Genomic DNA, 21,338 nt, shown 5'->3' on the forward strand with positions numbered 1-21,338 from the left:
ATGACCACCGCCACAAGTGTAACCGAGGCCATCACGGCAGAGAACGTTGTGAAGTTATTCCCCGATGTCGACACGCAGTTTGGTGGTACGACCTCTGCAAGGGTGGGGGGAGAGCTCGATGGCTACGATGAGGATCAAGTCAAATTGATGGACGAGATGTGCATCGTCCTGGACAATGATGACAAGCCGATTGCATCTGGGAGCAAGAAGACTTGTCAGTTACAGTCCACCAACGTTGAACTCGTTCAGCATACTACAATTATGAGCAAACTAACTCCGTCTCTTTTTTAGGTCATTTAATGACAAACATCAGTCGCGGACTGCTTCATCGCGCATTCTCTGTCTTCCTATTTGACTCGAAAAACCGTCTTCTCCTCCAGCAGCGTGCCACGGAGAAAATCACGTTCCCGGATCTATGGACCAATACCTGCTGCTCTCACCCGCTTGCCATCTCTAGTGAGATGGAGACGACTGGATCGGGGTTAAATGAGGCTGTGAAAGGCGCGCGCTCTGCTGCACGAAGGAAACTGGACCAAGAGCTGGGAATAAAGGAAGCTCAGGTTCCTGCGGATAAGTTCGAGTTCCTTACCAGGATTCACTATCTAGCCCCTAGCGGCGGAGATGGGAAATGGGGTGAACATGAGAGTGAGTAGCTCTACCTTTGAGACTCGGCTGGCGTACGGGAGCTAACACCGCGACGTAGTTGACTACATCCTCTTTATCAAGGCCGACGTCGACCTTAACCCCAACCCCAACGAAGTCCGTGATGTCAAATATGTTACACCTGAAGAGCTGAAGACGATGTTCAAGGACCCCAGTGCCAAGTTTACTCCATGGTTCAAGCTTATCTGTGACGACAAGCTGTTTGAGTGGTGGGAGAACTTTGGTTCTGAGTCGTTCAAGAAATATGTCAACGACGACAAGATATGTAGAATGTAGTTTGAGGGAGAAATATATTGAATACGAAGGTTCGGGCTCTAAAGAATAATGTTCGGGTTATTTTTGTTCACTCCTATGAATATGGAAGATACTAGCTAGATATATGTCAATGCTATAATTTCTGTTTATTACTTATTTGATTAAAATATGCCCGAAAAGAATGATATAGCCACAAACCTTTACTAAATACGCTGAAATGTAATAGCAGTCAAACGCTGAGAGAAATAAAAAGAGTGAGCGAGTAACGTGTCCTTCCGAAAACCTGTTCCTGCTCCCAAAATGATATGGTATAATGCAAATTAGGGTGGTGAACCAAGGGGTATCAAGCGAAAATGAGCAATGCAATGCCGTATAAACCGAATATAACCATCCTGACTCCGGCAACCGGAAGAAGCTAAGTTGACATTGTCCTGTATATATAAAATTAGTACTTCATCGATTGCGAGGTTCAGATGAGTCGTGGAATCAACGAGCATAGCATCCACGAGCGTGGGTCTTACCTGCTGTTAGTACTCAAGAAGAGTATACAGGTCCCGATAATAACGGTCGCAACGATGCAGAAAATCACCTGTGTCTTCCAGCCGCTCTGAACCAAGGCAGCACGACGGCTATACTTGGCCAGGGTATGGATGTAGTTTGCAACCCCGCTGATTATAGTCCCAATAGACAGAACCCAAAACAGTATCCCAAGGGGAAGTGCATAGTGACGTTCTAACGCGGTAGGCTGGGCGCGGAGATGGAACGACAGGACGATGGCACTCGATACGATCGAGAGGTACATGGACAGCCGAAGCCATGCTAGAAAAGTGCGCTCGTTGGCACAGTGGTCGCGGGCATCAGATGCGTTGTTGTCGAGCAGCAGAGATCCGAAGATAGGTTGTGTGAAGACGACCCGTTTTTTAGACGCGAGCTGCCTGTAACTCTATTAGTTCGCTGCCAAATAGCATATGAAACAGGGTGGTAGGGGTCGATATATCGTGGGATACGAACTTGGTGACGTTCACCGGTTTGATGCTGAGCGGGTTTGATATCCGGTTGTAGGGATGGGTGGAAGCCTCATCCTCGATATCTGTGTCTGGGGCGTGCGGCATGGTCCTGATCCTATACTCTTCTATCACTCTATCTTCGCATCCGGGTCTCGAACATCGCTCTCTTCAGGTTGTTTTCTTCTTTTCTTCTTCTTCTTCTTCTCTTCTTCTTCTTCTTCCCGATCCGGTGGTCACGAGATCCTCCACACGTGACTTGGCTTGTACTTGCCCCATTCGGGTTCCGCTCTTCCTTCGACAAAAGAAGAAGAAGAAACCAACTTACGAAGTAAATATTTCGATATCGACTGGGACGACCGGGATTGCGAACAGGGGAGCTGTGGGCACACCAGATGTCTCGTACGCCCTTGTGCAACTTTTCATCTTGCTGGGCCGGAGACTTTGGATAATTGCTTTTGCGCAAGCTGACGAATAAAACTGATCCTCTGGCCGTGCGGCTGCTGGTATGATTTCGTTTGACCGTCACTGATACGCATCATCGAGCAGTCAATTGCAGCCGGAGGTCATCAGGATGCCGTCTCCGCCGAAGAATATCCCCTCGCGGGCCATCGGTGATGATGATATCGAGGGCGGTTCCCCGCTGGCCAGGACGACCAGTAATTCTCACTCCCTGGCAGGTTCATATAGGAGGCCCAGCTTCTTCACGATGGGCGGCCCTCGAGGAACTGTCGTCCCGCATACCCACGAGGCGGATAACCTGACCAATGCCGAACGAGTGCGAGCACGAGAAGAAGAGCGAGCTTTGCTGGAGGATAATGCCATACTATCCGGGTCACCAAATGCAAATAGACGTACATTGAAGTCATCCACGAACCACGAAGCTGCGGTGTTTACTACCGGTCCGACTGAGGCGACCTCACTCTTGGAGAGCGCGCAACCTGCTGCTAACGGGGCCGATGGAGCTATCGATTCGGCTGCTGATTCCATTGACCAGAAGTGGGAGGATGCCGTAATGGCGGGATTGATCCAGACCTCATGGGCGAGAGAGTCAAAGGTCCTGGTGGAATACAGTGCTCCATTGATACTTACCTTTATCCTCCAATACTCCCTTACTGTCGCCAGTATCTTCACTGTGGGACACCTGGGAAAAGTTGAGCTAGCTGCAGTCAGCTTGGCTAGTATGACAGCAAATATCAGCGGCTATGCAGTCTATCAAGGTCTTGCAACTAGTTTAGACACTCTTTGCGCACAGGCGTATGGGTCGGGAAATAAGAAACTCGTCGGCCTCCAGACGCAGAGAATGGTCTGCTTTCTCTGGGTCATGAGCATACCAATTTCTGTCTTGTGGTTCTTTGCCGACCATGTTTTGAAAGCCATTATTCCTGACAAGGAAGTTGCTAGTCTTGCTGGGCTCTACTTGAAGGTGGCCATCATTGGAGCTCCCGGATATGCGCTCTTTGAGGCTACGAAGAGATACGTGCAGGCCCAAGGTTTATTTTCTGCATCCCTCTATGTTCTCCTGATCGGTGCTCCCATCAACGCGTTTTTGAACTGGTGTTTCGTTTGGGTATTACCTCCTCTATCATCTTGCTCGTTGCTCCTAACTAACGTTTTACACTAGAAATTCGGATGGGGTTTCGTCGGTGCTCCTATCGCGGTCGTTGTCACTGATAATCTCCTCCCAGCCCTCTTGTTCATTTACATCTATTACTTTGCCGGTAGAGAATGCTGGAATGGATTCAGCTATCGAGCCTTTGAAAACTGGGGCCCTATGGTTCGACTCGCTCTCCCTGGCTTCCTTATGATGGAAGCAGAAGTCCTCGCGTTTGAGATCCTCACCCTCGCTGCTGCATACTTGGGCACAACTACCCTTGCTGCCCAGTCAGTACTAGCAAATATTGCTGGCATCATGTTCCAAATCCCCTTTCCTCTATCCATCGCCGGAAGCACCCGAATCGCCAATCTTATCGGCGCCTCGCTCACAGACGCAGCTCGCGTTGCCGCAAAAGTCAACATGGCCGCAGCCATTGTTGTGGGTATCATTAACGTTATTCTCCTATCGACCCTCCGCTTCTATATTCCTGCCCTATTTACTTCCGACGAAGATGTGATCGAAATCATCGCCGCCGTCCTTCCACTTTGTGCTTCATTCCAGCTCTTCGATGCCTTTGCAACCAATTGCAACGGTATCCTCCGTGGTCTTGGAAGACAGTCTATTGGAGGATATACCCAGCTTTTCTGCTACTATGTTGTAGCGCTTCCCATTAGTATGGGTACCGCATTTGGACTCGGCTGGGGTCTCTGGGGCCTATGGGGTGGTGTTGCCGTAGGCCTCTTCCTTGTTGGGCTGGTGGAAAGTATATTCTTGACGCAGACCGACTGGGAGCGCTCGGTTATTGAAGCCCAGAAGCGAAACGAAGAGGTCTAATATGGTATCTACTATGCCATCTTATTCCTTAACCTTAAAAAGGTCCTCATATGCACTGGCATTCTCCTCTAGTCCTTTCTCACCCTACTTTGTATCAACTATTACATATGTTTTGATACTTCCTCTTTTGGATGCTATATATATACAATATGTATTTATAGCTTACATCTTGTACTACCCATGTACTTATTTGATGTATTTTTGCTTGTTTTTGGCGTGGCCGGTTTCTCCTTTGGTGGAAAAAAGGTCTTTAAGTTGGGAGGATTAGTCTATAGCAATGCCCATTATTAGCGGCCAGTGGTACAAACTAACATGAACTCTTCAGGCAAGCTAAAGATGGCCCCATATATATTTTAGTAGTAACACAAGGCACGAGTTCCAGGAAGGTGGCGTCTAACCAGTTTATTATGCTATATCCAATATTATACCAACTCCAAATACCGACCTCCAGCCTTCGACGCCTCAAAAGGTTTTAATGAAACATGTTTATCAACTTGTATTGCCCGTAACAGGCATATCTATGGAAATATATGAGAAAATTTTCTCAATAGGTAGAATAAAAAATCTAACAGCAGCACCATGAAACTCCAATATAGAGGCCATATGACCCCGGAAGCAGCCCCCGTAAAAAGAGAAACCCAGCCGCAGTAACCCAATGCATCCACCTATCCCAATACTTTCATTTTCTTCTTCTTCTTTCCTGACCCATCACCTTTATCACCACCTTTCCTGCCCTTCTGCCAATCCCTCCAGCTTCCAATACGTGTATCCCTCGTCTCTTCCCATGCCTTCTCATCGTCCCTTTTCCTCTTCCTCGCCTCCAATTCCTCTTCCTCTTTCTGCTTCTCCCTTCCTTCTTCCTGCATCCTACCCTTCAACTGCCTTCTCCGTCTCGCTTCTTCCTCCAACAACACATATACCGTCTTCTTTCTCCATTCTTTCTTAAATGCTTCCGTTTTGAGCTCCGGAGAGTCTAGGTTATATTTGTGTTCTCTTATCAGCAATCGTCGTGCATCTGCTATGCATTCATCGAGGTGCGCCCGCTGCTTTTCGTCAAGTAGTGCTGTTTGCGCTTTCTTTAGACGATCGAAAGCATCGGGGGCGGCTGGGTTGGAGGTTTTGTCAGGATGGATGAGGAGAGATATTTTTCGATACTGGACTTTTATATCAGAGTCTGGGACGCCAGGTTGGAGGTCGAGGACTGCATAGCTATCAGGTTGTTAGCTTCCGTTTAATTTTAAGCAGAGATAAAGCGGTAGCCAAAGAAATTAAGCGGTAAATCACGTACGCATCTAATTGAAAAGCATTTCTTATGCGATCGATCTCCGCATCCTAGCCGTGGTCCATTAATTAGCTATGGCTATCTCGAAGCGCCCGGATAGCCTTACCTTGTTGAACTCAGAAGCTTCCTTTTCCAGAGAGTTGAGCGAATCAAGCGCTTCAAGCTCGTCCTCCGCCGCCATTGTTCTCACCTTGCTATAACCGATATCTGACTATAGCTTTGATTCTTCTGTTTAGGCCGTTAAATGCGATTAACTTGACTCGGGTTGATTCGGTTTGATACCTTCCAAGAGCACGCGCTTTATCGATAAGATGACTAAGCTGTTCACCAAAAAAGGTAAAAAGTTTTTGATGAAGCAAAAAGTGAAGATAGAAGTGAAGGAGGACGAATAAATTCAGCATTCCATCCAAAATGGCGAGGGATCAGTCGTCGCGGAACGGAAAGGCTTCATCGAAAGCCCCCCGCCAGAATCCCAGAACCCTGAAACGAAAACGAAATGAGGATGATATCGCAACTCTCAAACAACGAGTTGCAGACCTCGATCCTAAAGCTCCAATTGAAAGCTTCACCGAACTACCGCTCTCCGAAGCGACGAGGCTAGGACTGTCTGCTTCGCATTTTAAGACTCTGACGGATATCCAATCTCGCGCGATCTCGCATGCGCTACGTGGACGAGACATCCTCGGCGCTGCCAAAACAGGAAGCGGGAAAACACTGGCATTCCTTGTCCCTATTCTGGAAAACCTATATCGCAAACAATGGACGGAATACGATGGGCTGGGGGCCTTGATATTATCACCAACTCGCGAACTGGCAATTCAGATATTTGAAGTTTTGCGGAAAATTGGTCGACATCATACCTTCTCGGCTGGACTTGTGATCGGAGGGAAAAGTCTGCAGGAAGAACGAGAGCGTTTGGGGAGGATGAACATCCTTGTGTGCACTCCTGGCCGTATGCTACAGCATATGGACCAGACGGCGGCGTTCGAAACGGATAATATACAAATGTTAGTACTAGACGAAGCAGATCGGATCATGGACATGGGTTTTCAAAGCACGGTAGATGCCATTGTTGAGCATCTTCCGAAAGAACGGCAGACAATGCTGTTCAGCGCCACGCAGACGAAGAAAGTGTCAGACCTTGCACGACTGAGTTTACAGGATCCAGAATACATTTCGGTTCATGAAGCTGCTACGAGCGCGACGCCATCAACCTTACAGCAGCACTACGTTGTGACGCCGCTGCCAGACAAGTTAGATACCCTGTGGAGTTTCCTTCGAAGCAGTTTGAAATCCAAAATTATCGTATTCTTTTCCTCGAGTAAAGAAGTCCGATTTGTTTACGAGGCGTTCAGACATATGCAGCCAGGTATACCGCTTCTGCATCTTCATGGCCGACAAAAGCAGGGTGCGCGAGTGGACATCACACATAAATTTTCCACGTCAAAAAATTCATGTCTATTCGCTACCGATGTCGTTGCAAGAGGTCTCGACTTCCCGGCTGTCGACTGGGTCATTCAGCTTGATTGCCCTGAAGATTCTGACACCTATATACACCGAGTCGGTCGAACAGCAAGATACGAACGAGACGGACGGGCTGTGCTCTTCCTAGAGCCCAGTGAGGAAATAGGCATGTTGTCACGTCTGGAACAGAAAAAGATACCGATCGAGAGGATAAACATCCGAGCAAACAAGCAACAGAGCATAAAACACCAATTGCAAAATATGTGTTTTAAAGACCCGCAGCTCAAGTACCTCGGCCAAAAGGCGTTTACATCGTATGTTAAATCAATACATATCCAAAAGGACAAGGAGGTATTTGACGTGAAAGCGCTACCCCTGGAGGAGTTTGCAGCGAGTCTGGGCCTTCCTGGAGCACCACGCATTAAATTTATCAAGGGAGAGGATACTAAGTCAAGGAAAAATGCGCCGCGACACCTTCAGCTTGTGTCAAGCGATGATGAAGATGAAGATGAAGATGGGGAGGGTGAGGACGGAAACACTGAAAGCAAAAAGAAGAAATCCAAGGAGCCGGAAGTGCGGACCAAGTATGATAGGATGTTCGAGAGGAGAAATCAGGACGTTTTCACGGAACATTATACCAAACTTATTTACGAAGATACAGAGGCCGGGAACAGCAGCAAGACAGGCAATGCTACAGCCGATGCTGATGAAGATTTTCTTGCCGTTAAGCGGAGATACGACGTCGAAGAGGAAGTTGATGACCCGACTACGAAAGACTCTGATACTGGTATGCAAGTAAAGAAGGTTGCCGGGGGAGTTCTAGCAGTGCAAATTGCTGGTAAAGATCCACTTCTTATCGACTCCAATCGACGAGAGAAGCTACTTCAATCGAGAAAGAAGCTTCTCAAATACAAAAGCCCCGGTAAGAAACTTGTTTACGATGACGACGGCAACGCCCATGAGATCTACGAGCTGGAGGATGAAGACGACTTCAAGAAGAGAGGTGATGCTGAGGCACAGCGAGCCAAGTTCCTTGAGCTTGAGACCGAACGGGCGCGGCTGGCAGATGTTCGCGACAAGGAGATTGCGAAACAGAAGAAGCGGGAGAAAAAGGAACAGCGACGAGAGAGAGCCAGGGCAGAACGAGAGGCAGCGGCCGAGGAAGAGGGCGCCGGACCAGTGGCTGTCCTTGCGCCCTTTGAAGGGGAAGAAGGAGGGGAAGATGACATTCCCGACGGTGAAATGGAAGACGTCAAAATCCAACCTCCGAGCAAGAAACAAAAGAAATTCCGACGAGATGATGAAGAAGAAGCTAGCAATGGACCAAGGAAGAATACCAAGATCACGTTCAACGAGCCGGCTGAGGTGCAAACGCTGGAGGACCTGGAAGCGTTTGCAAGTGGCTTGCTTGGGTGATGGCTGCCTTTCTCTTTGCTTTTATTCTTGTATTTTGGTATTCACGATGCTTCATTCTGGTATCCCGCGATGCATACGAGTATTTATTAGTAAATAGAACAATCCGGCTCGCTTCTAAGCTCGTCTATATCGGTCTGCCAGTGTATTCTCCGTCAATCGGATGAGGTATATGATATCATCCATCCGTCGTAACCAGACCTCCGGGCTCGATCCTCTTCGGTAGTTAGCAGTAAGCCCCTTCCCATGCCAATATTCTCCGCCGTTACATCGCATTCTTTGCGGGGGTGCGGACGAAGAAGCCAGCTGAATGGCCAGGACTTGCTTTATCGACCAGGATTGTACGAGATGTCAGTCCGAAGCCAGCACCCCTGACACAGCGCCTGGGCGAAGGGACCTGCTGGATGACTTCCGGTGACCAGCAAAGACGCAAGGATGCAACTCTTTAGCTGTCATTATTGATGCTCGAGCAGCCATTCGACTCTGCGCTGCATCTACCCCAGAGTCGAGCCGCGTCCCGCTTCGTTTCTATACTGGCCAAGCCGAAGCCGAGCAGCTAAGTATATAAACACATCTCTGCTGGCTCTTGGCTTAATAATAGAAACTTCCCGCCTGTAAGCTTCGGATCCATGGATGCTGCGTCTCTTTGCTGGAGTCTTCGCTGGAGCTTGAATGGCGGAGGAGGACCAGGGCAGCACGCAATAAAAGCATCGAGATTTTCCGCCACCTGCGGGTAATGTAACTTCGCCTTTAGACGTTTCTGTAGGCTCGTCAACCTTTATCGACTTGATATGCATTGATCGAGAGTTGAGCGCGAGTGCCGTGTTCTGTGACTTCTGTCTGATATCGACTTTTGCGAGCTGCTGGCGTTAATATATAAAACGCACATTTACCCGGCTGAGCTTCAGGCTCGTCCGGATAGTTCATTTCTGCGCAAACAAGATACACAAGAGACAAGATGGTGTCCTCTGGGGTTCAGGATGAAATCAACCAGCCTGTCGGCTACGAAACGCGCGATGTGGAAAAGTCGATGTCTCCAGAGCAGCAGGAGAAATCAGATGGCGCTCCCCTGGTTGTATCCGACAAACTCGCCCGCCAGCTCTCTGCTCGCCAGGTCCAGATGATTGCGATCGCGGGCACGATTGGCACTGGTCTCTTCCTGGGGACTGGAAAGTCGCTGGCTACCGGTGGCCCTGGGTCGATGTTGATATCCTACTCCATCGTCGGAGCAATTGTCTTTGTCACCATGTTATCACTCGGTGAAATGGCGACGTTCATCCCGATTGCTGGGTCTTTCTGTACATATGCTGGGTATGACTTCCTTTGCCATCTGGAAGATTTTAACGTATATATGCTGACCGTCCTGCAGACGTTTCGTGGACGATGCCTTTGGCTTCGCGCTGACCTGGAACTACTGGTTCAACGATGCGGTTGCAACGGCCGCAGATCTAGTAGCCTTGCAGCTTCTCCTGAAGTACTGGACCGATAATTTTCCCGGATGGGCATTCAGCTTGATCTTTCTTTTTATATTGGTCGGACTGAACATCGTATCAGTTCGAGCATACGGTGAAGTATGGATTCAACCCACCCCCATTATCAGATACCACCCAGCTAACTCGCCTGGCTGAATAGATGGAATACTGGCTTAGTTTACTTAAAGTTGTCACGATAGTTGTAAGTGTCCCTATGGCTTCGGTCAACAGCCAATACGGTCAGGTTAACTAACAGAGTACAATACAGATTTTCATCATTCTTGGAATCGTCGTCAACTGCGGCGGGAATGTGGATCATAAGTATATTGGCGGCAGCCTTTTCAATAAAGGAGATGCCCCCTTCGTTGGCGGAATTGGTGGCTTTGCCTCCGTATTCGTCACGGCCTCATTCGCATAGTGAGTTGCAGTTACACCAAGCATATCATATATCTATTTTAAATGCTAATATCTCGGTCAGCGGAGGAACTGAATCCATCGCTATCACGGCTGGAGAGACCAAGGACCCCACCCGCAACATGCCAAAAGTAATTCGCAACGTCTTCTGGCGAATCCTGATCTTCTACATCCTCGCCATCCTCATGATTGGCTTGAACGTCCCATATGACTTCCCAGGCCTTACCACCAAGGACTCCAGAACCTCTCCGTTCACCATCGTCTTCCAGCAGGCAGGCAGCCGTATCGCAGGCAGCTTCATCAACGCTGTCATCGTAACTAGCGTCCTCTCAGCTGGTAACCATGCACTGTTCGCTGGCACGAGATTGCTTTATACCCTCGCCGTGAATGGACACGGCCCTGCTATTTTTGGAAAGCTTAATCGATGGAAGACCCCGTGGATTGCTGTCATAGGCACGTCTGCCATAAGTGGGCTTTGCTTTGGAGCAAGTTATATCGGAGCTGGGCAGCTGTGGACTTGGCTACAGAAGTAAGTTTCTCGATATTCACGAATATATCATATTCCCGCCTCCTCCTCCCCTCCAATAGACAGTGCTAACTCTTTTGCAGTATCGTTGGCGTATCCAATCAACTCTCCTGGATGGCCATTGGATACTCCTCCCTCCGTTTCCGCAATGCCGTCCGCGTGCAAAATCTCGAACATCTCCTCCCCTTCAAAAACTGGACATACCCTTGGGGACCCATCCTATCAATCGGCCTTAACGGGCTTCTCATCCTAGTTCAAGGCTGGTCATGCTTTAGCCCCGAATTTAAACCGGTTGACTTTGTCAGCTTTTATATCCAGATACCAGTCCTATTGCTAATGTACTTAGTCTGGAAGTTTGTCGTGAAGAAATCTAAACTTGTCAAGCTGGAAGAGATGGATTTGCTTACCGATAGATATGAAGAGGCCCGCGTGGCGGGCGCAGCAGACTTGGGAGGCGCATCTACTGCCGTGGAGGTAGACGATGGCTCGAATAAATGGCAGGGTAAATTAAAGAGGGCCGGACAATGGGTGTTTTTGTGATTTTTTAACATTTTACATTTTATTTTGCTTTTTATATAACCACGCCGTACATATTTGGACATTATCGTTGGAAATTACATGACGTTCTAATACCGCTTCTCTTATTTGATACCCGGGGGCTTCTAAATCACACTCTGCTGTTTGATAATTGTATTGTATATATTAGAGTCATCATAGACATTAGAAGACCTAACTAAAGAAACCTAACTAAGGATGAGTATGTACATATAAGGAGAGCCATGATCTGTATCTCTACATAGATGGGAACAGAAAGGGAGGGCTAAATAGCATATCAAACACAATTCAGGTATTAAAACAAGCTATAGGTATCTCTTTATCATAAAATCCAAATGCTTCTTTCCTCGTTCATGCGCGTTGGGTATAGACTGACACAAAGTAAAAGAAAAGACATAAATGGTATTGCAAAAAAAAGGAAAACCCAAAGACAAAAAAAAACCAAAAGCAACAAAAAACCTAAAACCTAACGTGACAAGGATAAAAGAAAATCAAAGAGATGATGGATAATTAGATTGACGGGAAATTCAGAGGAAAAATGATGATAGGGGTTACAGTTCGAAGCAATCATATTAATCATTAACCATTTCGCCCAATTCCATTCTCAGGCGCTTGGCGGGGCGGGCTTCTTCTTCCTTCTGGCTATCTTCTATTGGAGTTTGTAGTTGATCAGCCGGTGGTTTCTGTAACCCTGTGGTTCGTAAAGGAGGGAGTGATATTGGGGATGTGGGTGAAACGTGGGTGGAGCCGCTCAGAGCAGAGCTACGGCGGTATGGTGAAATGGGATTAGAAGAATCAGATGTTGAGACAACTCGGTCTGGTGCTGTCTGATGCCGTTGTTCTGTTTCCAACCATGGCAATGAAGGGAATCGTCTGGGTGCTGGTACATCTTTCGGTGGAGGAATATCAGAGCTAGCTCTTGAGAGAATTGGAGGCAACTTAAAGGAGGCCAATCCTTGGTCTGTGGTCGGGTAACTAGCAGGCCAGTTACTGGATGGCCCGGGACTTGAGAAGTAGGACGAGTCGGTCGGACTCCGCGGTTTATAGGACATGTGCGGCGAACAAGAAGATCGGGGTCCTTCTCCGGGGAATGAGTGCATTGGTGACATGCGGCCCATCGGCCTTTGTATTTGATTCTCCCGCGCCTGATAATCGTGACTCGGCGCCTGGGTTGCTGGTTGTTGGCCACTAGAGACCGGCCGCCTCGAAGACAAGCTAGCTTGGGCAAAGGGTGATGGAGATGGTAATATCGGAGGGGTCCATAATGGAGGTTGCATAGCGGTTGTGGGGCTCGACCCTATTCTCCGTTCTGCCTCACCCTCACCCAGAGACCTAGAATGGTTGAAGTCCGTACTTGGTCTGATTTCTCTTGACGAAGGGGTTCGCTTATGCCCCCGAACAGGCCCCAGAGTACCAGAAGAATGTTGCGATACTCGCAATATGCCTGGCTGTCCATAAGTTGATTCGTAAGTTCGAATAGGGCCTTCCTCAGCTTTTAAAGGTGGTCGGCCACGTCGCTTATGCGTAACGTCCACGCATGATTCCTATAAACCAAGGTCGATTAGTTGACACATATATTTACGGAGGTTGAATACACTAATTATTTAGTAAAACTCACCTCTTTTCCTGCAACGACGCATCGTCGGCACGGCCGCGCTGAATCGCATCCTAAATGTTTTCTCTTGCAATTGACACAAGCAGACGCAACGTGCGCTTTCGCTCGGCGAGTTGATCGAGGTGGGAGGGTTGTCGTCCTTGGAGATATGGTCGTGGGTGCCCCAAATGCTGGAAGTAAGTGTGGTGGGCGGATGTCATTCACTGGTGGAAGCCCGTAGTGCTGAACTGACTGAGTTGCCATCGGGGGCTGCCTCGGGTCGCTAACCACACGATCTATACCCTGCCCTCTACTCACATGGTGGCCTTGATAATCATGGTGCGATTCGGGAAACTTCAGGTTTGATGGTGGCGAAATGGACCGCCCTGAGTGTCTCAAGCCATGGGATGGGTCAGATCTGTATTCTGGAGGTGGAGAGCCTGACATAGGCGGGGAAAGATATGGACTCCGACAGCTGCTCTGATAACGTGCGTCCGACACACTGAGACTTAAAGAAAATCTTAGTGGATCTGACCCAGAGCGGTGGGCTTGTCCGAATGAGTCGTTAGGGAAGAATCGGGCAGAGGGTAGGCACTGCATTAGGTATATTTCTGGAGTGTAGGGACCTTAGGTCTCGGTAAATCCGCAATTTAATGAACAGGAGGTAATCGAAACTGCCGATTTAGTTGTTCAAGTTCTGCCGGGCAAACGTGTTAACTGCGAGATATGTCTCTGGTGTTTAAAACCCGACTTTCATTAACCATAGCGGTCAAAATTTCCGATCTAGGAGAAACTGTTCAACTCTGGCGCCTGAACGGCGAACGAACCAGCCAAGTAGCTTGCACAGGCCGTCGAGAAGTTATGCTGACGTCGGGGAAAGAGGTAGTCGATGCGAGTGTCTGATGTATATCGGCGGATGCAGGGCCACAGTGCAGCGAGACCCAGCCAACGCTATTTACGGACGGTGAATCTTTGGTAGGAAGCAGTGCTAGATAACCCCCCCGGCCTTGACTACTTTCTTATATCCTCGATTGGTGGTCGAGGTCGTAAAAAGAAAGAGTTTGATGAGGCAGAGCGTGGGTATAATGTAGGGCAAAAATATGGCGGATTAGAACAGGTCGAATGGAACCAGGTTAAACTTCACGGATGTGCTTTCCGTAGGGTGTATGTACGTTGTTGATGGATCAAAGATGACGTCTGTTACAATTCTCAAAACTGTTGCCAATCGAAAAAGAGAAAAACATCCCAGGACAGAGTTGACTAGGTATTGAGTTCAATGATCAACGGATCGGGTGTGACCGTCAAAGAGGAAAGCAAGGTTGCCTCTTCTGCTTGTCTGCGAATGGATCGGGAGGGACAAGCCAGGCCAGTGTATGGGCGGTGAAGGTAGAAAGGTAGTTTGGGAGATGGTAAGCCAGAAGTCAATGGTGCCAAAGGAGAGAAATAAGAACAAGAGGGAGAGAGGGAGAAAGAGAGGGGAGAAGAAACAACGAGATCAGACAGGAGAAACCAGGTGTATTAAGTGGTGGAGGTGGTAGTAGTTTGTAGAGTAGCAATAAGACTGCAGCATGGAGGGTCAGGGGTCTGGCAGGTTATGGACGGCGTTAAACGTAACCTAAAAAATTCTGGTTGAATGAATTAATTAAGCATTAAGATAACCCTCGAGAATGCAAAATTGCGTTCTTATAACGGGGCCCTTTTGCGCTGGCTGTTGTTTAAGTAGGGGAAAGATGACGGCTGCTAGGGGTGCTAATGGATTCCACCATGTTTGATACAATGGATAATCCCACAGAGAGAAGACCTGAAGAAGTACCGAGAATGAAAGAACTCTCGATTGTTGAATGCAGATAAATGCCCTATGGTAAAGAAAAGTGATCGTGAGCCAATCTCCGCTAGTGGAGTAGGCTGTGTGTGGGGTCACTTCTTTTTTGCTGAAAATAAAAAAGCAAAATGTATCTGGGTGTCACCATCGTGATGCTTTCCTAGAAGAACCGTAAATCAAAGTTGGTAGGGTCTTGGGCCGCAGAAAAATTGCAAAATTTGTTGCCGACAGGAAGTACCCAACCAGGGGATATTCATCACGCTGCACATCGTATCCGCAGTGGAGAGCATGGCCTGTGCAGAACGACCAGGGAACGATATCCTCGGGCAAATATATGACGGCGAGGCAGAAGCCAGGTACCGTTACTAGTGGAATTTATACCGTGGATCACCCACTGGCATGAAATTGTGGACTTCGATAAGTCGCCATCTCGACCTCCCACCACCAGACTTGAGTCAGGGTGGGCGCTAGCCTGAGTTAACTTGCTTGGGCCTGATCTTCGCCTCGGTCGATCATATATATGTATGTCGTCGTTTTGCATCGGCCAGGGACGAGTAATAAGGCAAGGATCATCTAGTAAGAGCTTGCACCCTCGTTGATCATGATTGGTAGAGAATTTTTGTATGAAATTGAACAAAAGTCTCAATATATCTATCATCGAGTATTTAGCAAAGCCATCCAATAAGGGTACTGAAATATGAGAGAGATCAAGCGGACCGCCCAATGGTGAGCTGGCCATTCCTCAATATGTGAGCCTCTTGTGGCGATGGCTAAATTTGCCTGGTTCACAATTTTTCAATTTTCATTTGCCGAACCAGCTAATCAGGTGGCAGAGAAATGGGGGTGGCTTGCATGGTTTGGCGGACGATAACTGTGTGTGAGAGAGTACCTTCAAATCTACTTACAGGTGTCCAGACGGTCTCGAGTAACCAAGTGGAATGGGACAGAAAACTGCCGTGAAAACGAAGCTGATAGTCGCTCCACTCCGTGCGTCGGCGCCAGAACATGAAACCCTGGGAACAATGGAGTTAACCACTGGCCAAGAGAGCTTTGATTTTACGCGGTGCCGACCCGGTTGAGGCCAGCAGGGAACCCGAAGGTGAGAGAGAAGCCGAAGCTTGACGTTGATGTTGATGTTGACGTCGAGGTTGACGTTGAGGTTGACTTTGACGTTTGGAGCGCTTCCCGTTTCGGAAGAGCCTATTGTTCCGTTGTCATACATATACAAAAACAGATGCACCACCACCACCAAACATCGCCCTCAAACAGATCTATCATCATCGACGAAAAAGAAATCCCGATATCAGTTCCGTACTCCGTCTGAGTGCTCGATCCCCCATCATATGAGACAGAATTATCCCGGCGCAAGCTAAATGGCGGCTATACCTTCACTTTGGGTGGTTAGAACACCGGACGCTCCTACGACAAGGTCAAGGTCCATAGCGACAGACGACGACGAAGACGACGACTGCTTGGTCTGTGGAGTGCTCAGGAGGTGTCATTCTCGTCCTTAGTGCGTGTGCCCGCGTGTGTGCCTTGTTTTAGAGGCGCTCGAGGTGAAAGAACCCTGGATTTCTAACTGAACTTGTGCCTCTCGTTTCCTCCATACGGAGAACCCCTGAGACCACACGAGGTCAGTTCAGCCAGAACCGAAAGCTTGTCTATCTGCAGCACCATTGCATCAGAATCATCAAAGCGCAGACGACGATCAGGATATCGATTGATCCTCCCAGCCATCATCGAAACAGCAGCCAAGCCGCCAACGGTATTGATGACAGATCACCGTCTGTGACGGAGTTTTATGCAGACACCAAAGTCTGTTGGCCTGGCCACACCGCAGCTATCAGGTCAACAACTCTTAAATGTGCAGAGGCAGGTTCAGCGCCAGAGCGCAGGGCTAAAGCCTTGTGATATGTGAGGAGCTTCAAAGAAGATATATATATAAATCTCGTTGCTCTGATCGGCTCTTTAGGTTTCCAAGTTCCTGATTATACAACGTTGCTTTTTCCCGTCTTTCACCTGTTTCTTATTTTCTCAAGACCGGATAACGGGGTACTCCGAGCAGAGCTGAGGGCGTTATGGCTGTGTGTGGACTTGCCTGGTACGGACAATGGGCAAAAAATTTGCGCCACCCACTTCATTATTCGAGCAGAACCCGATTATATGGGGCATTTCCAACCAAACCGACGCTATCTTTACCATCTTCCACCACATCTCCAACGATTATTGACAATCCAACCAATCATAGGGCCAAAAAAAGCCAATTGGTCCAAACAGAAAAAGGAAAGAGTTGACGCTCAGCAAAGAAAAAGAAATTAATATTTATTGATTTGTTTATTCCCTGGCTGGATCCCGTCGATCCTCCCGGACGTGTCCCAAACGTTATGGAAAAGCGCCAGCTCCATTTCAAATGTACCGAGTATGGACTACCGTTTGAGGCGAGGCTGTGGCTGGTAGCCATGGAGCATACTTTCATGGGGAAGTAAACATGCTTTATTCCGGTACTCCTTCGCGATTTGGGGAAAATCTCCGAACCTTATCAGCCCATATTTTGGCACCTTTCTCTCAGCTATGCTGTGAGTTCGTACGTATTTTTGGCTGGCCTTGAGTCTTGGAGGCCAGAGCTCTGGCAGCTCAATGAATAGATATTGTGGTAATCGCTGTGCTTAGCATACTGGGCCACATTGGTTCCTTGGGCGCCCTTCTTTTAACCAAAGCTAAGGGGGGGCTTGCACACGACATTATGCACAGTAAGCATTACTGCACCCTACATCCTATGCAGTCGCGATCGCCATATTCCAAATTAAGAGCGCTAATTAGATTTTAGTTATAGAAGGCCAGCGATATAGGCCTACTCCGTCCTTATGCTCAATTGCTCCAGGGAGTTGCTCCTGTATATCAGCCGAGCACGACCCCTGCAACGGAAATTAAACGGAGCCTTCGAGATGCGAGTAATTGGAAATAAATGGGACGGCATTTAACTTTTGACAAGTAATCAGCCAACGATGTATACATGGATCTTTGATATGCATCTCGTATTATACAGCCAAATACATACAATGCTCCGGTACAAGGCGTGACTGGCATGATGAGGTATGTACCCTGGGGTATCATCCCTCAGTTCTTCAAGCTGTCATTTCCCCAGCCTCTCCCAAAGTCTGTGCCGATCTCCCTATAATTATGTCTTCGGGGTTAGAAGCACACAGTTCCGGCCCTTTTTTTAAGTTTTAAAGTGTATCAGCTGCTCACTCTCAACGTAACATAGGGACATCTTTTCCGTACGGATTGAACTGCTACAGGATCTAACGGCTAGACACAACGAGATGGCCAGAACCATTCCCGTATCCGAGGTGCCACTACTCCATACGGAGTACCGTTCATACAGTAGATAAGGAAACCCACTGAGATCTTGCCTTGTGCCCGCTGCAAAGCACTCTAGACCATCGAGGTATGCACGACTTTGGTGAGCCACGATGTTGTGGCTTCCAACGTGCCACTGGGGTAACTCCCGAAGGAAATCTTAAGTATTATCCCGGTTTGCTAATAGTTATGGTAGTATCGTTATCATCGCATCGAGCGGATCTGGTCTAAAAATCCCCAAATAGTTTGCCCGTGGCTCATTTACCTGCCTCTTCGGTTAAAGCGTCCATGGCCTGATCGGCCCCTAACCATGGAACTAGACATGGGATCCAACTTTATGAGGTGAGCTAAAATTAATCCCCGAAGTCCGATTTCGTGTCTTTCCACTCTTCTTCTCCTTTCTTTTTCTGGTTTTGTGCAGAAGTAAGTCAAAACTCCATTTAGTGGGCAGGGCCTTTACCCCCTACGTAATATATATGTATGTCTATCCCACATGAGGAATCAGTGAATTATCCCGGGTCGCCAAGACAAATGAAGCAATAAGGCATGCCAAGTGGTCTCAAGTCCTATTAGTAGGTGTTTATGCGCGTTTGCGGTATGAAGGCGAGGTAGAGTACTCCATATATTGGAGATGAGGCCGCTTTCAGGGTGGGATTACCGAAGGCGTTTTCCCAGGGACGGCTGTACAAGGCGCATAAATTTCACGGGACCTATGAATGGACGAGGCTGCTCGATCATTTTTATCAGCTTTCCTTTTGGCAATTGATGATTATCGGTCGGCATCAACGGGATCGACGCGGGGCCAATAGCTCTCTCTCGGGTCACTCCATCCCAAAAGATAGGCTAGACATGGCGCTCTCTAGCTCAGGCTACGGAAGACTCCGTACATATACTTCTGTGCTGATCTAACACTGTGGGCGGAGCTCTGCATAGGAGCTTGGGTGGAATCATTCCGTATATGAATGGGCTATTCCCTCGCAGGCGCAGTTAGGGGCCCGATGTTGGGTGAACGGCGAAATGGCCGAACCAAAAGTCTGGTCGGCGGCGTTTTGGATACAACATTCTATGGAGTTGACTGATGCCGAACCTGACACAGCCCCTCCCTTCTCCGTCACGGGAAACTGAAAAGTGGGAGCGAGCGATATAGGGCGAATACATACCCCGTACATACTATGGAATACTTGGCGTGAAAGGCAATTAGTTTAAGGGCCCAGGTGCATACGCCATACATATGAGCATATATAGTCGAGCCTTAGCTTCGTGCATTGTATAACCAAGGTACCAGAGGCTAAAGATATTGGGGTATCGCTGTCTAGTGCCATATTGTCCACCATATCAGAAGAGGAAAAAAAACCGATCAAGCAAAAGAGACGGAGAACGCTCACCGCATCATGGATCTCCAACTCCTACCGGCCGAGCGGTTTCGTATTCCCCATGGAGTTCTGGCCAGAAGAGACGAAGGCCTGAAACGATACTAATAAACCATAGTTAGTCCCGGTGAACAAGTCATCGGCGCCTGTATAATCTTCTTTTTCTCTAGTAGCTGCTTCATTCTTTGGTTCTCGCTTCGGGATTGACGGGTGCCCCAAGGGCTAATTTGCCCTAGACTGCGTACCGGTATTTACCGAGTTTGTGTCCCGTTATTTAGTTTTGTGGGTGGAAATGTCAATGCATGATCGTGGTGCTCCATGGTATCACTAGGATGTCTCGTATATAAAACAACCCCATTGGCCTCTCTGGTAGAAGCTTATCCGCAACTAAAGTGAGCTCTACCGATCGCCCGCTCGGATCAATTTGTTGCTAGACCATGTGGGTTAGTTTTACTTTTGTCTCCCTGGATTCTTCAAAGGAGATCTAGAAAAGTTTCGTCAAACACCGCTGATTGAAAATGGCGCCAATATCGAACAGTTAGCGCCCTCCAAAATGGTCTTTGTTTGGGGAGCTATTAGTGTCGGTCATCCTCCTAGCTTTCCTCGCTGGCGGTAAGCGCGAGCTATTTGCGGTTCCTTGACATCTCGTGCTCATACGACCAATGCTCTGGCCATGGAGGGCATTATGACACATAATAATTGCCCAAAAATTTATGCCCCAGTAGTTCATTTATCTTCGATTCAGCGTCCTGCAGGACTTATTGACAAGGTTGCTGGCGTATCGAGTGGCAGCGAAACGGCGCTAACTATTCCAATACGACATGTTGCACTGCGTTGAGCGTGATAGGCGAGTAGAATCGGGCATTCTGCGGGTGTTCATCTCGGCTCCAGGTTATCCCCTGCATACCCGGACCATGTCAGAAGTTTAATTGCTGAAAAGGTGCCAGGAGCTGGATAAAAGTACTCCAGACGGAGAAATGCTGCTCAAAATTAAGACATCCAGTTCCCTGCTTTGAGTTCCCTGAGGAACACATCGTTCGTCGCCTTAACTCTTATTCGTACTGGGAGGTTTATTCCTCGGCAAGAACCAGAAATGGACGTTGAACATGCAATCTGCACCTGGCCGCTCCCTTCGACAAGCTGGTCCATTACCTTTTAATCATCTTTCCCCGCGCTACCTTGCATCATGCTCGACGGAGACAAGTGCGTTTAGTTCACATCTGCTCACGAGCACCTAAGCCTGCTGTATACGAGGACCGAGATAAGTACATGCGGACGAAGATACTTAGCGGCTGATTCTCAAACACATATGAAGAACCGTTGACCAGTGTGCCGCCGGGTCTTACCGCCTGCGTGCGTGCTGCCGTGGGTTGTTTCGTGCTAAGTATGAACGCCGATGGAGATATGGAGATGAAGTCAGAACCTGGCTTGGCCCCCAGATGGCAGTGTGGGCTACCAGCTAGTCGCCAACTGACCGACTCTCGTCTTCTCGCTACTCCGTACTTTCATTCCCACGCTGGTGAAGTCCGTCGGAGCATATATGCGAGTCCTACAAATAAAGTGCGGCAAAGTTGGAGCACTTTTCGGACACGGAGACTTTTTCTTCTTTTTTCCTTCCTTTTTTCTTTCTTCCTTTCCTTCATTTCCTTCCTTTTTCTTCTTTGGCGAGTCGTTGGAACAACATACTTAACATAAAACGTTGACGAGAGACTG

General features: G+C 48.2%; 6 protein-coding genes across 6 annotated transcripts; 4 read left to right on the forward strand and 2 right to left on the reverse strand.

Moving 5' to 3' along the window:
- On the forward strand, positions 1 to 939 carry GIQ15_04924 (uncharacterized protein; the record flags this gene model as incomplete). The annotated part of the gene is made up of 3 exons (XM_033552341.1): positions 1 to 214; positions 292 to 645; positions 704 to 939. 3 exons carry the CDS (start codon positions 1 to 3, stop codon positions 937 to 939), a joined length of 804 nt encoding a protein of 267 aa, XP_033406071.1.
- A 496-nt stretch (positions 940 to 1,435) lies between these two features.
- GIQ15_04925 (uncharacterized protein) lies at positions 1,436 to 2,030 on the reverse strand (the record flags this gene model as incomplete). The annotated part of the gene is made up of 2 exons (XM_033552342.1): positions 1,436 to 1,853; positions 1,930 to 2,030. The coding sequence occupies 2 exons, from the start codon at positions 2,028 to 2,030 to the stop codon at positions 1,436 to 1,438; spliced, it is 519 nt and encodes a 172-aa protein (XP_033406072.1).
- Positions 2,031 to 2,496: 466 nt separating this feature from the next.
- Positions 2,497 to 4,353, forward strand: GIQ15_04926 (multidrug and toxin extrusion protein 2; the record flags this gene model as incomplete). The annotated part of the gene is made up of 2 exons (XM_033552343.1): positions 2,497 to 3,492; positions 3,547 to 4,353. 2 exons carry the CDS (start codon positions 2,497 to 2,499, stop codon positions 4,351 to 4,353), a joined length of 1,803 nt encoding a protein of 600 aa, XP_033406073.1.
- A 665-nt stretch (positions 4,354 to 5,018) lies between these two features.
- GIQ15_04927 (uncharacterized protein) lies at positions 5,019 to 5,816 on the reverse strand (the record flags this gene model as incomplete). The annotated part of the gene is made up of 3 exons (XM_033552344.1): positions 5,019 to 5,562; positions 5,642 to 5,685; positions 5,742 to 5,816. The coding sequence occupies 3 exons, from the start codon at positions 5,814 to 5,816 to the stop codon at positions 5,019 to 5,021; spliced, it is 663 nt and encodes a 220-aa protein (XP_033406074.1).
- A 230-nt stretch (positions 5,817 to 6,046) lies between these two features.
- GIQ15_04928 (ATP-dependent RNA helicase DBP4) lies at positions 6,047 to 8,515 on the forward strand (the record flags this gene model as incomplete). Its single annotated transcript, XM_033552345.1, has 1 exon — positions 6,047 to 8,515. One exon carries the CDS (start codon positions 6,047 to 6,049, stop codon positions 8,513 to 8,515), a length of 2,469 nt encoding a protein of 822 aa, XP_033406075.1.
- A 955-nt stretch (positions 8,516 to 9,470) lies between these two features.
- GIQ15_04929 (uncharacterized protein) lies at positions 9,471 to 11,464 on the forward strand (the record flags this gene model as incomplete). The annotated part of the gene is made up of 6 exons (XM_033552346.1): positions 9,471 to 9,823; positions 9,882 to 10,083; positions 10,145 to 10,186; positions 10,253 to 10,401; positions 10,463 to 10,927; positions 11,008 to 11,464. The coding sequence occupies 6 exons, from the start codon at positions 9,471 to 9,473 to the stop codon at positions 11,462 to 11,464; spliced, it is 1,668 nt and encodes a 555-aa protein (XP_033406076.1).
- Positions 11,465 to 21,338: the final 9,874 nt, after the last annotated feature.

The sequence above is a fragment of the Arthroderma uncinatum genome (genome assembly GCF_011692745.1).
Source record: "Arthroderma uncinatum strain CBS 119779 chromosome Unknown scaffold3, whole genome shotgun sequence".
Taxonomy (NCBI): domain Eukaryota; kingdom Fungi; phylum Ascomycota; class Eurotiomycetes; order Onygenales; family Arthrodermataceae; genus Arthroderma; species Arthroderma uncinatum.